This window comes from Phaethon lepturus, unplaced genomic scaffold, assembly GCF_000687285.1.
Source record: "Phaethon lepturus isolate BGI_N335 unplaced genomic scaffold, ASM68728v1 scaffold1916, whole genome shotgun sequence".
Lineage (NCBI taxonomy): Eukaryota > Metazoa > Chordata > Aves > Phaethontiformes > Phaethontidae > Phaethon > Phaethon lepturus.
The window spans coordinates 1,418-14,157 of NW_010548088.1; the positions used below are offsets into that span (position 1 = coordinate 1,418).

At 52.6% G+C, this 12,740-nt stretch overlaps 1 protein-coding gene across 1 annotated transcript; it reads left to right on the plus strand.

The window, feature by feature from the left end:
• The first annotated feature begins 3,174 nt into the window (after positions 1-3,174).
• On the plus strand, positions 3,175-9,609 carry AIF1L (allograft inflammatory factor 1-like). The gene is made up of 4 exons (XM_010289830.1): positions 3,175-3,237; positions 6,255-6,296; positions 7,459-7,621; positions 9,295-9,609. The coding sequence occupies exons 2-4, from the start codon at positions 6,263-6,265 to the stop codon at positions 9,380-9,382; spliced, it is 285 nt and encodes a 94-aa protein (XP_010288132.1). The 5' UTR covers positions 3,175-3,237; positions 6,255-6,262; the 3' UTR covers positions 9,383-9,609.
• Positions 9,610-12,740: the final 3,131 nt, after the last annotated feature.

The following is a 12,740-nucleotide window of genomic DNA, read 5'->3' on the forward strand; positions in this document are numbered from 1 at the left end:
CCGTTGTGCTGTAGCAGCTCTGGGCAGCAAACCCCATGCTGCTGTGCTTTGCTTGCTCTGCCAGCTCTGTGCAGTGGTGGTGGGGGAGTTTGCTGTGAGCAGGCATGCAGCGAAGCAGCTCACACCTCCCTCTGACACGCAGCCCATACCTAAACCTGGGCTGATACTGTGGCTGGAGCCAGGGAGGGGGTTTCCCAAGCCCTGAAGAGCCCCAGGGCTGCAAACCAGGAAAGTGCTTCTAATAAAACCTATCAGGCCAAATTCCTATCAGGCTTAATCTCATTGTCTCATCCTAACACTTTGCTCCCTCCCAGCACTGTTTTCCTGGCTGGTTTCTACCCCAGAGCTCTCTCCGGGATAAGGGTCTTTGGCAGGCAGCATCCTGACTGCACATGTGCTTGCTAAAGGGCAGCTGAGTCCTAGTATTGAATTCTGTCTTCCAGGCTGAAACGCTCCTCTGGGATCCCCTCTTGGCCGTTCCCTTCTTCCTGAGGAACGGCAATCACATTATTCAGCCTCGTGCATCAAGGTGGCGAGTCTAATCCAGCACAGATTAGTTCCAACCTAGTTTTACCCTCTAATGCGCTGGGCTGTGGGGAAGGAATTCAGCCTGCCCGAGAGCAGGTGCCTGCTTCCCCCATCCAGGGCAGGCGCGAGCATCCCTCGGCCCCTTCCCAGCCCCAGCACGCAGGACGGCTGGCGTCGAGAACTTAAACAGCCCGGTGGGAGCTTGGCCTGCTGGTTGGAGATGCCTTTTGGGGGAGCAGGGAAGGATTTGGCTTTGCTCAGGTTGTCTTGCGGGTAGCTGGGACTTGGGTGGCTGAATTTATTGGCTTAGAAAAGTCTGTCTGCCCAAGAAAGGCAGCTCAGGGCAGGAGCCGAGGAGAGGCTTATTAAGCAATTCTTATTAATAGAACATGCACCTTAAAATGGGAGCTTTAGCAAAGGGCTGTAAGGAGGAACTTCAGCCATTGGGCTGAGTCTGAGTCACTGGCCCTGGGGACTGAATTCCTCTGTGCCATTGGGAGTGCTTGCCTTATCGCAGTCACAGCCTGACTTGCATACAATGTGGAGGGTGGAATGCCTTTGAAATATGCTCCCCAGTTGCTTCATTTGGTCTGCAGCAGAGCTGTGACACTGGTGGGCTGTCCAGTTCACCTCCAGTTAAAAAGCAAGGGGACTGGGTCCTAGGGGTGTCACCCATCCTGCTCTTCTACCACGCTGCCAGGGGCTGTTGGACCCCGGGGCATGTGTCCTTCAGCCATCCTCTATGGATGTAGCATTCCCTTCGATCTTCACCATTCCTGTGCTGCTTCTTGCTCCTGGAGAAATACTGCTTTGCCTCCCCTGTCCTGCTGGGAGGTGGAAGCTGCCTGCTGTTCCTGCAGGGTAGGAATGAAGCTGTGACCTGGTGACCAGGAGATCCTCTGGCCCTGTTTTGGTTCTCAGTGATGTTTGGCAAGTTCCTTCTAGAGAGGCTGTTCAGTGGCAATGGCAGTAGGTAAGACTACTCCGCTCTCTGGTGGCTTCTGCTGCTGGCTGAGCCCAGGTCTCAAAGCTGAATTGGGCCCTTTGTGTTGGGCTGGCAAACGATACCCCTGGGTAGAAATAACTGAGATAAATGAAACTGAGTTGGCAAAGGAGGGTGAAAGAAGGAACTGGGAACACTGCTTTTCACCACAGCTCTCAATTTGAGTTGGTGTCCATGGTGATAAGGGAAGTCTGTGTCACGCTGGCTTAGTGGGCATGGCCTCTGGTGTCCCATCTGGAGTCTGTGAGATGGGAGGAGGGGATGGCAGCCACTTCTGTCCTAGTGGGCTTCCTACAAAACCTTAGTTTAGCTGCGCGTAAAGGACTCGCCAAAGTGGTGGCTAACTGGCAGTGAAGGTTTGAGGCATTCGGACTCCCTGGGTAGGTCCAGGCTTTCCTGTCCCAGCGAGGAAGGAGGGAGAGACTCTGGGCGTGAGGGCTGGAGGGGCCTGGAGCTTGTGCTGTGGGGTTAGGGTGGCAGGCAGCAATTCGGCATGAAAGGCTCAGGGCTGGCTCCGTGGCAGGCATGCCAGGAGGGCATTTGGGCTACTGATGGCTGTGGGGCCCTCCTGCGGTCCTGGTGTCTGCAGACGGGGCTTCTTTTGGGGGGAGGGTGGGTGTCTCATGAATCACAAATGATGCTGCCCCAGTACCACCAGTGCTGGAGGCCCTACTCTCTTGGGGACCCACTCCTGCCTTCCTTGTGAGCATGGCTGACGGTGGTGGGGAGCACGTGCCCAGAGCAGGGAACAGCCTCAGCCCTCTACCCACTCTAACCCCATGGGTTTCATCCTGGACAGGCAGCGCACAAGCTGCGCAGATGTTAATGATTTCCGCACCAAAGAATGCGCTGGTGTTGCTGAGCACAGATCGAGTCACTGAGCTGTGCCGGGCCCGCTGGAGCGAGGCGGGGTGGGAGGGCAGAGGCAGGAGCCAGACCCCGCTGCTCACAGCCGCGGGGGGTGTTGCTGGCAGGGCGTAGCGGTGGAGCTGGCTGGGCAAGTTGTGGTCTGTTCTCTCTGGTACCTGGAGGTTTTTGAGGTGGGGTAGGGACGAGTGACCAGATCTGACCCAGGATTTCCTCTCCAGCCTGAGCAGGGTAAAATGAATAGGCAGTTTGAGAGAGTGTGAGCCTGTTCCTTCCACCAAGATAGCTGTCCGTCCTTGGTGTGTGATGTTCTGCAAACTTTGCCTGTTCTGATTGCTAGCCCTCAGCGTTACCATGAGTTTGAAATCTCTGAGATCAGAGTGCTTTTTGTAAGGAATAGGAGCCCTTGCTGGGAATAGGTGCCTCATCCATGTGCTATGTGTGCTTAAGCAGATATGTGGGGAGCTGAAACCTTGGGTGAGCAAGAAGAGGGGGTTTCATGCAGTTATTCCAAAGGCACATGGGGTCCAATCCTCCCTCAAGCTGTTGGTGGGAAATCAGAGACACCAGAGGTATTCGCCTCACACTGGAATGTTAATGACAAGGTGTGGAGGGATTCAACCTATTTTCAAGCCTCCTGGGACTGTTGCTCAGATGTGGCGCTCTGGGAATTGCGTAGGTCTTCTGGGTAACGCTGCATTCGTACATGCCCTCTAGGGTGTTTTCCTTTGCATCTTTAACCTTGGGGATACTGGGTTTTTTTCTGTTTTAGGAATTTCTGTGTGACCCAAAGTTCAGTGATGAAGAAGATCTGGAGGAGAAGTTGGCAGTGTTCAAAGGTGAGAACTGGAGGGTTGCCCTGTCCTTTCAGCCTGACTATTTGCTCTGAACAGATTGTTTTCCTCAGCACATTGATCTTACCAGCCTGAGACTCTCTGCCGAATACAAGTGACTGAGCTGGGATGGATGCCTCCCCCTTGCTTGTCAGACTCGGTGAAACTCTCCAGAGAGGTGGTTTTCCCACATAAGCCTTTTCGCTTCCCCCACTTTCTCTCGCAGGGCAGGGACATGTCACCCTGCAGACATCCTGCCTGGTGGCTGCTATTACTGCAAAACCTGCTGCGTGGGCAAAACCCCAGGGAGCAGCAAAGGAGGACAGTTTCTGTCTAGATACCTAGACAAGCTAGCTGGTATAATGGACAATGCAGTAGCTGTACTCTTTTTCTTTTTGCAGTGAGTAGGAGGACCTTTTCCCACAGAGCAGAGGTCTCAGCTGCTTTGTGAAGGAGTTGGGGACTTTCTCTCCCCAAAAGTTTCTTCAGTCGGATCTGGTCCTTCCTGAGCCCCTTAATACCAGAGGCAACAGCAGTAATGTGCCTCTAGTCCTGGCCAAAGGCTGACTCCAGTGGGTCAGCAAATCTGGATCTTAGGTTTGGGCTGTTTGTTCGTATGGGGGATAGAGAGCTCAGAAGCCTGGGGTCCTCTGGAGCTTGTCCCCAAAGTGATTACAGGATGAGATTTGGCAGGGCTGTTCTGGGTGCATCCACTTTCTTTCCAAGCAATGGTTGAAGGCAGTTGAGAAAACATGCTTTCTGCATCACATTGCCCTCAAGCTTTGGCCTCAGCCTGGCTCTAAGCAAATAAAGCCTGATGTTGCTTCCATTTGAGGCATTGTCTGCTATTTCCCTTTGAGTTTTGGCTTTGCAATCCAGCGTGGAAGAATCTGGCCAGGTTTTTGTGATCCTTTACCGTGCTGGGGACAGAGGAGCCTCCTGTGTGCCCTGACTTTTTTTTTTCTGTTGCCTTTTGTATGGCCTTGGCTTTTGGCTGCAGCCCCGCATTATTTTTGCCATCACAATTGGGGCTCTTCAAACATTGCAACTGTAGGTCGCAGGCGCAGAATTCCCTGTAACGAGAGCCCTTGGCATCTCCTCCACTGCCTCTTCAGTTTGCCTCCGTGGCCTGTCCCACTCTCTGATGCCTCCTCCAGCTCCTCCAACAATCGGCTCATTGTGTGATGATGGTGGGAGTGTTTCTTCTCTGCCGTCCTTCCCGCTGCCCTCCCCAGCCAGGCCCGGGGAGCCCCTGCGCAGTGTTTGTGTAAATGCCTTTCTCAGGGCAGGGACCACGCGTGATTTTGCCCCACCAAATCCCTGCAGCTGGGATGGGAGGGAAAGATGAATGTGCGAGCCGAGGCTCAGAGCATGATGATGTAAAGCTGCCTCTGTTTTCTGCGTGTTTGGCTAAGTGTCAGCTGAGAAGAAAAGAAAACGTGTGCTGGACATGGCAGAGCAGGATTTGTGTCCCCGAGCACATGCTGGCGTGCCTGACCCCCACCCAGGGAGGCGGCAGTTCATTTGCACAGGGTCATTACGGTGGGGCAGAGTGTGGGGAGAGCCAGTTCCACTTCAAGCATTGCTTTGGCCCCTAAGCATGTGTGTGACATCCCAAATGTCATCTAGGATCAGTTGCTTAATGTTTGAAGGGAGACATTTATTCCTGCCTGAAGCATGAACAGCTTTGGTTTGCATGTGGTGTTCCTGTAGGTCTGTCCTGGTCAGCTCATGACAGCAGTAATCCACCAGCTGGGATGCAGGTGAAGACATGCCAAGCCATTCCTCTGCCTCCCTGCCTGTAGTGGTCCATCAGTCCAGTTAACCCAGCACTTTCCTTCAGAAACACAGGTCCTGGGAAGGCTCCAATGTGTGAAATATCCACTCTTCTCTTTGGCTCCTTAAATTAGCCTGCCACTTCTCTGTTTGTGCTTATCTGCTTGCTGGTGTCCCTGGAGCAGAGGCAGAAGGTCTTTTTCCTTGGGGGAAAGGAGCAGACTGGGAACTCTCACTTAATTTGTGTCCTCTGAGGCTGTTCTGGGGTGTGAGTGCTAACTGCAGGGCAAGTAGAGATTTCTCCAGCTCGGTGTGGAGGGATGGTGGCAGCAGGCATCTCACTCTTCTCATTTAGCAGAACCGAGATGATGGGGGGCCCTGTCGCGCGCGGAGCTGTATGGTCTGTATGACAGGCAAATCTTTGCCTGAAGACCTTAAAGTCTAAATGGGGAACAGCTAGCAAAGAGGGGGAGGTGGGTAGGTTGCACACAGGTGTGCCACTCCAAAGGTCAGAAGCAGCACAGGACTGAAATCCTGATTTTTCTAACTCAAATCAGTGTTCTGTCTGTTAAGGCATGCCAGTTTTTGTCCTGCAAAGCTAACCAGACCTTCTTGAGCAGGTTCTGCTTTTCTCTGAGGATGCTGGAGTTGCCCGATTCAGCAATGTTTGACAGCAGGCTGGAAGGGCAAACAGTCTGTTCCAGTGTAGCTGCTCCCAGGCATGCTCTTGGCTTCGCCCTCTTGATGTGGTCCTTGAGCATCTCTGCTGGCCGGTGCTGCTCTGGGAGCGCAGTGCAGCATTAGGAGGACTGTAGAGTCTGTCCCTTGCTATTGCAGGCAACTACGTCATTTAATTCCCTTCCTAATCCGATCAAGCTTCATTTTGGGAGTGCTCAGTGTTTTGTTTTCCTTGCTACTCCTTCTGGGAGGCTGTTGCAGAGCTTTGTTTTTCTGGCTGGAAACCTTGTGGCTAGCTGATACCTTGTTCTCATGCCAGTGTTTTCCTTCAGCTTAAATGAAAAGCAGCCACAATTAAAGAGCACTTAACTCTACAGCCCTGGAATTGAGATAAGGTGCTAAAACCCCAGGTCTTGAGATGGTCTTCCCCTCTGAACTGTTTGAATTCAGCAGTATATCAATCTTATCCCCTAATCTTTCATTTCATTGCTCTAAGCAGGGCAGGGCTCCAAAGCCCTGCACACCTCCTGCTCTAGCATCCTGCTAATTTGCTTCTGTGTCTCTTCCAGAGAAGTACATGGAGTTTGACCTGAACAACCAAGGCGAGATTGGTGAGTGACTCGGGGATGCGAGTGCTGGAAGAGCAACAGCCTGCTGAGGTGCTGTCTGCTGCTGTATCTGCTGCTTTTCCCTGCACTCTTGTTGCTGAGGGGGAGAAACTGTGGGCTGCTGCTATGTCCAGCCTTGCTTGGATCTTGATTGCCAGCCAGGGGCTTCCTTGGCTCTCCAGCTGCTGCCTCTCAGCTTCCTCAGTGTCTCCTTACATGCCTCAAGATCTAAGCTCTTCTAGGTCCTGTTCTCCTCCTGAGTCTCTGCTTAGCTCCTCCACTTCTTTCTGCTCTAAATGCTTTTTTTTTTTGTTTTCTTCCTTTTTTTCTCCACTGAGGCTGCCTTTTCAATCCTTAGCATTTCCAGAGCCAGGAGGCTGCAGAGCTTGGACAATCCTGGTCTTTGCCTGGCTTGAGGCAGAAGCTGTATAAAACTATGAGCGCTTCTAGAGCAGAGAAGCTCTTTGCTGGGAGGGGAGTGGAGGGAAACAGGGGACTTTGGTGTGAGTCTGGCTCAGCTGAGCGGCCCTGGTTTGGGCCTAGAAAGCACCAGTTACATAAAGGTCCAGGCTTCTGCAGGCCTGGAGCTGACACCGAAGTGCAAGCACTCACATGCTGTGCCCTTCCAGGAGGCTGCTGCCTCGCTCCCCTCCTCCACCAGTCCTCGAGCTGAAGTAAAGCCTGTGGGGAGCTGGAGGAGGCCAGAGTCAGGGCTGCGCGGCCGTTTCCGGGAGGGAAGGGGCTGCAGGTCTCAGCAGGCAGCAAGAGCAATGGAAGGAAATGGCCTGTGGCGATGGGCAGGGGCGCCCGCTGTTTGTTTCTGGCTTTAACCCCAGCGTTGCTTCCCTCCTCCCCATCCTTGTGATTCTTGGCACCACACTCTGAGCTAGCGAGCAGTGTCCCCACGTGTCACTGGAGCACTTGTCCCTCTTCTGTGTGAGTGCTGCTTTTATTTTGAGCTGCACAAATGGGAAGTGATGCTCTGTACTGGGCAGTAAGCTGTACTGCCAAGGCTTCTCTTGGCCTTCAGCAACAGCTCAATGCTGTCAGCCCCAGAGTCTGCAGGAGAGGTGGTCTGAGGTGGGAACTCATGCCTACGTCCATAGGGTTGGTCTGTGCTCAGTGTGGTCACCTCTCAACAGCACCAGTTGCCTTGCTCTTGCAGATTTAATGTCTGTCAAAAGGATGATGGAGAAGATGGGGGCTCCAAAGACCCACCTGGAACTGAAAAAGATGATCTCTGAGGTGACTGGAGGGGTCAGCGAGACCATCTCGTACCAGGACTTCGTCAACGTGATGCTTGGGAAACGCTCCGCTGTGCTTAAACTGTGAGTGTCCCTGGGAGGGAATGGGGGAGATGCAGGTCGTGAGCTGGCGTGTTGGGGGAGCCGGGAAGCAGAAGCTGTTCTGCCTGGCAGAGGTGGAGCTGTGCATGTTTGGTGCTCGTGGAGGGGCGATGAGGACCTTTGTGAAGGAGGAGTTTGCAGAGAGACATGACAGGGTGTAAAAGCCCATGTCTGGGCTGAGCAGCGGCGAGTGCTCACTGCGGAGCTGCCTGCGGTGTGTTAGCACGGGCTTCCTCCCACGTGCTCCGTGCAGAGCGATTCTCCCCCTTTCCCGAGGGTGTGCAGGCACTCGGCACTGCAGGACTCCTTCTCATCTCTTCCCTGTGGCTCCTGCTGACTTTGGGGATACAGGCTTCCCCTGTGAATGGTGACTTGAGCATGAATGATGGTCCTGCCAACAACAGCAGTGCTGGCTCCTATTTCCCACAGGATGCTTCCTCCCTGCCTGATTCTGGAGAGACTGGCAGCAGATGGAGAGAGAGGACACATGCTTGAAACAGCTGGCTTGTGCTGTGAGAGGTTTTCTGTGGTACAGGCTGCCAGCAGTAGCCTCCCACGGCCCCCTCTGCCCTCTCGACAGGGCTCTGAAAGTCCTGCTGTAACAAATGGCTCCGAACACTTGCTTGGCTCCATCTCCTCCCCATTGAAGCCTGGCTTTTCCTTTCACAGCCGCAGAGGCTGGCCCTGCTTTTGTGTCTGTAACCACCATGAACAGGAGCTGGTCCTCTCCATCCCCCTTGCCTCTTTCTGGAGGCAGCTTTAGAAACACAGCCAGCTTTCAGGGCAGGTTGGGAGGAAGGATCTTGCACCCACCTCTCACATGGTGTGTCTAAGCCAGTAAGTGCTTGCTGGCGATGAGTCTCTCCTCTGCCCACTGAGTGCCCTGTGTCTGCATGTTGGGATGTTCCACTTCCAAGCACTCACAGACTTCTGACACCCCTGTTCCACCTTTCTTTCTCCACAGAAGCGGGCTGAGCCTGCAGCCTGTCCCGTATCTTCCATACTTTCTCCAAACTGCAGCAGCTTTCACAGATGGGTCCCTTCTCTTGCTAACAGACACCCCATTGTCTGTTGGACTCTTTAGGGCAGGAGCAGAAATGTAAAACTTGTCCCAAGAGCAGTGCAGTCCTTTGATCCAGCGTGGCAGCTGGCATTCCCAGCATAGCTGCAGTCCTCAGGGAGGAAGACAATGCTGGTGGTTGCAAAATGCTTGAGATTCTTCTAGCCGGTGTCTTGCTCCTTGTCTCTGCCCTCTTTCCTGGCTGTAATTGCTGTTGCTTGCTTGGTGTTGGCTTTTGAATGTTCTGCTGTGTGGTTATGCACAAGGTGGGCCAGGGATGGTATTTGCTGTTATGCATCAGGAGTACTTGGCATGCAGTGTGTGCCCAGGGAATTTTGGAAGCGGCTGTTTAAGTAAAACGTGCTAATGCTCTGGGCTGGGAGAGGAAAACCAGCAGAGGCTTTGGGAACCCACTCCTGGAAGCTGCTGGAAAAGCAAAGCTGCCTGCCAGGCTGGCACCACTGCCCTCTGTTGGGTTTCCCTCCTCTGTTAATTATCGGATGCTGTTTTTTCAGCAGGTAAGATAATCCCACCCCCAATGATGGGTAAAGATGCACCTGCTTTTTTCATTGGTATTATCTGTTGTGTTTTGCAGGGTCATGATGTTTGAAGGAAAAGCCAATGAAAGCAACCCAAAACCTTCTGGTCCGCCTCCAGAGAGAGACATAGCCAGCCTTCCTTGAAGAGGACAGGCTGAAAAATTGGCACTGTTAGCTTTGCTGGTCTGTTACAGAGGTTACCTGTGCTTTTTTACTGTGGACAGTCCTAGTTTTCAACTAACCTGCCTTAGAGGAACAGCAAGGGAAGCTGGAGACCCCCACCTCATGTCTTACTGCTGCATCCCTTAGCCAACTTGATTTGTTAGACAGAAGCTGTAGCACCAAGCGTAATGTGAGACCAAAAAAAAAAAAATCCTGTGATGTTACTCCTTCCTCTGCCCTTCCTGTATTTCTCAGATGAGGAGCTATTTTCCTCCCAGTGTATGGGTTCAGAGCCGTGCTTGTCACAACAGGTTCCTAAAGCGCCTTGCTGCCAGGTGTTGAGCGCTTCTCTGGCAAAGCCCCTGACAGCAGCTTCATGGGTGCAAAGAAATAAGTGCCTTCTCTACTCAGTCCTATGCTCCTTGACCGCAGACTAATTCTTCCCCTCCTGACCTCACCAAAACACCAGTCAAGCTCCCACCTCTGTGGCCCAGTCGCATGCTAGGTGAACGTGGGAAGGTGCATGGACCCAGAGGTCTGCCTGCAGGGCCTCTAAGCTTGGAGGTGGGCATGGCTGACTGCAGGGACAGCTCCTGCCTGCTCTGTGGGTTCACCCTGCAGTCAGATCTCTGTCCAACATCAGCCACCGCAAGTGAGGATGGTTGAAGCTACTTTAGGGACCCTCATCCTGATAAATCTCTACTTGGATCCGATCGGGAGCATAACCTTTGAACGGGTGGTTGTCTGTCCTGTCCATCGAGTGTAGAAGCAAGCCTGCTGTTATGCCTGTGCAGCTCCTCAGGAAGGCCCAGGGGAAATGAAACCTTCAGGTGGAAGGAAGCTGGGTGACTAAACTGTGAGTCCTGCCAGACCAGTTGTGGATGAGGATGTGTCCTCATGCAGCTGCTCTGTCCCTCTGATTTTGCGGACCTCCCTGTATGTGTTTCAGCTTGGTCCCCTGGGACTACTGGGTACATTTCCCTGATGGATAAGCCCTGAAATCTGCAAAATAAGAATGGCTGTAAGTGTGGAGTATGAGCTGGGATCCAGATGTAGCTGGGACTGCGCTATCCATGCTCTGGTTACTGTGGTGATTCTTGCTCCATGCACAATTTCTGGAATCAAGATGTTTGCTCCAAAATTTCCCTACTTTTCTTAAATGTTCTTGGCAGCTTTTAACCTTTTTTAATCATGGTTAAATAAATAATTTTTTTAAAGGAAATACAGATGATTAACTCTACTAGGCTGATTGTTCCTGTCAAAGGCTGCACTTTTAAATAAAAAAAAATATTAAAAGAGAAAAATTATGAGCAAAAGCAGCACCAGTCTACTTTAAGGACTGAAAATAAATCTTCTGAAGCTACACTGTGTGTTAGTGTATTTAGTTTAGCTCCTCTGAAGCTTGGTCCATATGCTTGGTTGCAGATTAAGTGAGCTGGTTTCAAAGTCTGTTAATATAAACCCTTAACTAGATCCTAGAGATAGGTCTGAACTGTCTTGATCTGATCTTTATCTGTAATAACTGACTGAATGCCATGGAGTTTGTGTTATGAAATGCAGAGGCTACCTCCTGAAAGCTGTCTTTTTTTTTTACTTACTGAAAGAAAGCAGGTGGTGGTGCTTGTTTTAAGGAATAACTTGTTTATCAAGGGCAGACACTTGTAATGCTTCTGTTGAAAGAGTATTTTTTTCATCCTCTCTGCTCTTGAAGCAATTGCTTGGGATGGTTGTTGGAGGTGAGTTATCAAAATGGACTAGGCTTCCTGGGGGAATGACTGGGTACACTTTCCACGTGTTCCTGAAAAGGACAGAATTGCCTTTAGATCACAGCCCTGCGTCTGCTTTCTGCTGCCTGTTAGTCTCTGGGAATGTACCTGCTTTTCTGGGCTATGTGCGTTAAAGCTGTTGTTAAGTTAGAAAATAAAAGGAGCATATTACATGAGGGAATCATAGAATCATTAGGGTTGGAAGGGACCTTTTGAGGTAATCTAATCCAACCTCCCTGCAATAAGCAGGGACATCTTCAGCTAGACCAGGTTGCTCAGAGCCACGTCCAACCTGACCCAGGATGTTTCCAGGGATGGGGCATCTACCACCTCTCTGGGCAACCCGTGTCAGGGTTTCACCACTCTCATTGGGAAATACTTCTTCCTCATATCTAGTCTAAATCTACCCTCTTTTAGTTTTAACCTGTTCCCCCTTGTCCTGTCGCTACAGGCCCTGCTAACAAGCCTGTCCCCATCTTTCTCATAGGCCCCCTTTAAGCACTGGCAGGCTGCAATAAGGTCTCCCTGGAGCCTCCTCTTCTCCAGGATAAGTCCATCTCTCTCAACCTGTCCTCATAGATGTGTTCCATCCCTCTGAGCATTTTTGTGGCCTCCTCTGGCCCTGCTCCAACAGGAAATTGGATGTTGTTTGCCACAGTTCAGGTCACTGACCAAAGCCATCACTGCTTTTGTCTCTTGTGGAAATCCTTGTCCTGGTCCTGGAAAAGACAAGCACACCCTGCTAGAGCTGGAAACAGCCTTTCTCAACGTATTCTTGTCCCCACAGGGCCATGGGCTAAGGTGATGTACCCCTTGTGCTGACACTCTGAGTAGGGACTGAACCCCCTTGAACTTCAGGCTGGGGGGAGCAAGGAAGGAAACCCAGGTCCTGCTGTGACTAAAAAAGCACATGCTGCTTTTGTGGGACCCTGGAGTGCAGTAAGGTTGTCCCCACTCACAGAGCTTCTGGCCCATCTGCAGGTAACAGGAGGTGTATAGGGACTGAGAGCAAACATTGGACTGTGTGCTCCCGCTGCAGTCCACGCTAAGGGAGCAGGATTTGCTTAGAGCTGCAGTGACAGCAGGCCTCTCCTGTGGGAAACAAATCAAAGGCCCTTACCAGTGGAGCAGCCGCCCCCCGGCCCCTGCTATCACAGCTGGGACAGCCAGCTCGTCAGCAGCCAGGCCCCTTGCCCTCAGGGCAGCTGCGGCCCAGCCCCAGCGCAGCCCGTCCCCTCAGGGCCGCTGTGGAAGCCACCATCCTGGCCCCATCGGGGTGGATCTCCTCAGGGCAGAGAAGGGCCACTGGGTGCGGCCTGCAGCACCCACCGGGAGCGCCACCGGGGCAGGCCCCACCTCAGAACATAACGAAAAAAGCGTTTATTAAACTCAGCTGCTTGCTAAGCCTCGCCGTGCAGGCAGGCGCTTTTCCTCCCCTCCGGTAGCGCCTGAGCCCCGCAGCAGCCCAGCTCGCCTGCGGCAAGGCGGGACCCAGTGGAGGACTCAGGAGCATCGAGAGCGGTGGGTAGAGCGGCCCCCCAGGAAGCGGAAATGGGCTTCACGGCGGGCGGCGG

Bases quoted from the DNA above. Each gene is read 5' to 3' on its own strand.
- AIF1L (XM_010289830.1), top strand. From the start codon at position 6,263: ATGGAGTTTGACCTGAACAACCAAGGCGAGATTG. The intron at 6,297-7,458 runs GTGAGTGACTCG...TTGCTCTTGCAG, and splicing joins GAACAACCAAGGCGAGATTG to ATTTAATGTCTGTCAAAAGG. The intron at 7,622-9,294 runs GTGAGTGTCCCT...TGTGTTTTGCAG, and splicing joins CGCTCCGCTGTGCTTAAACT to GGTCATGATGTTTGAAGGAA.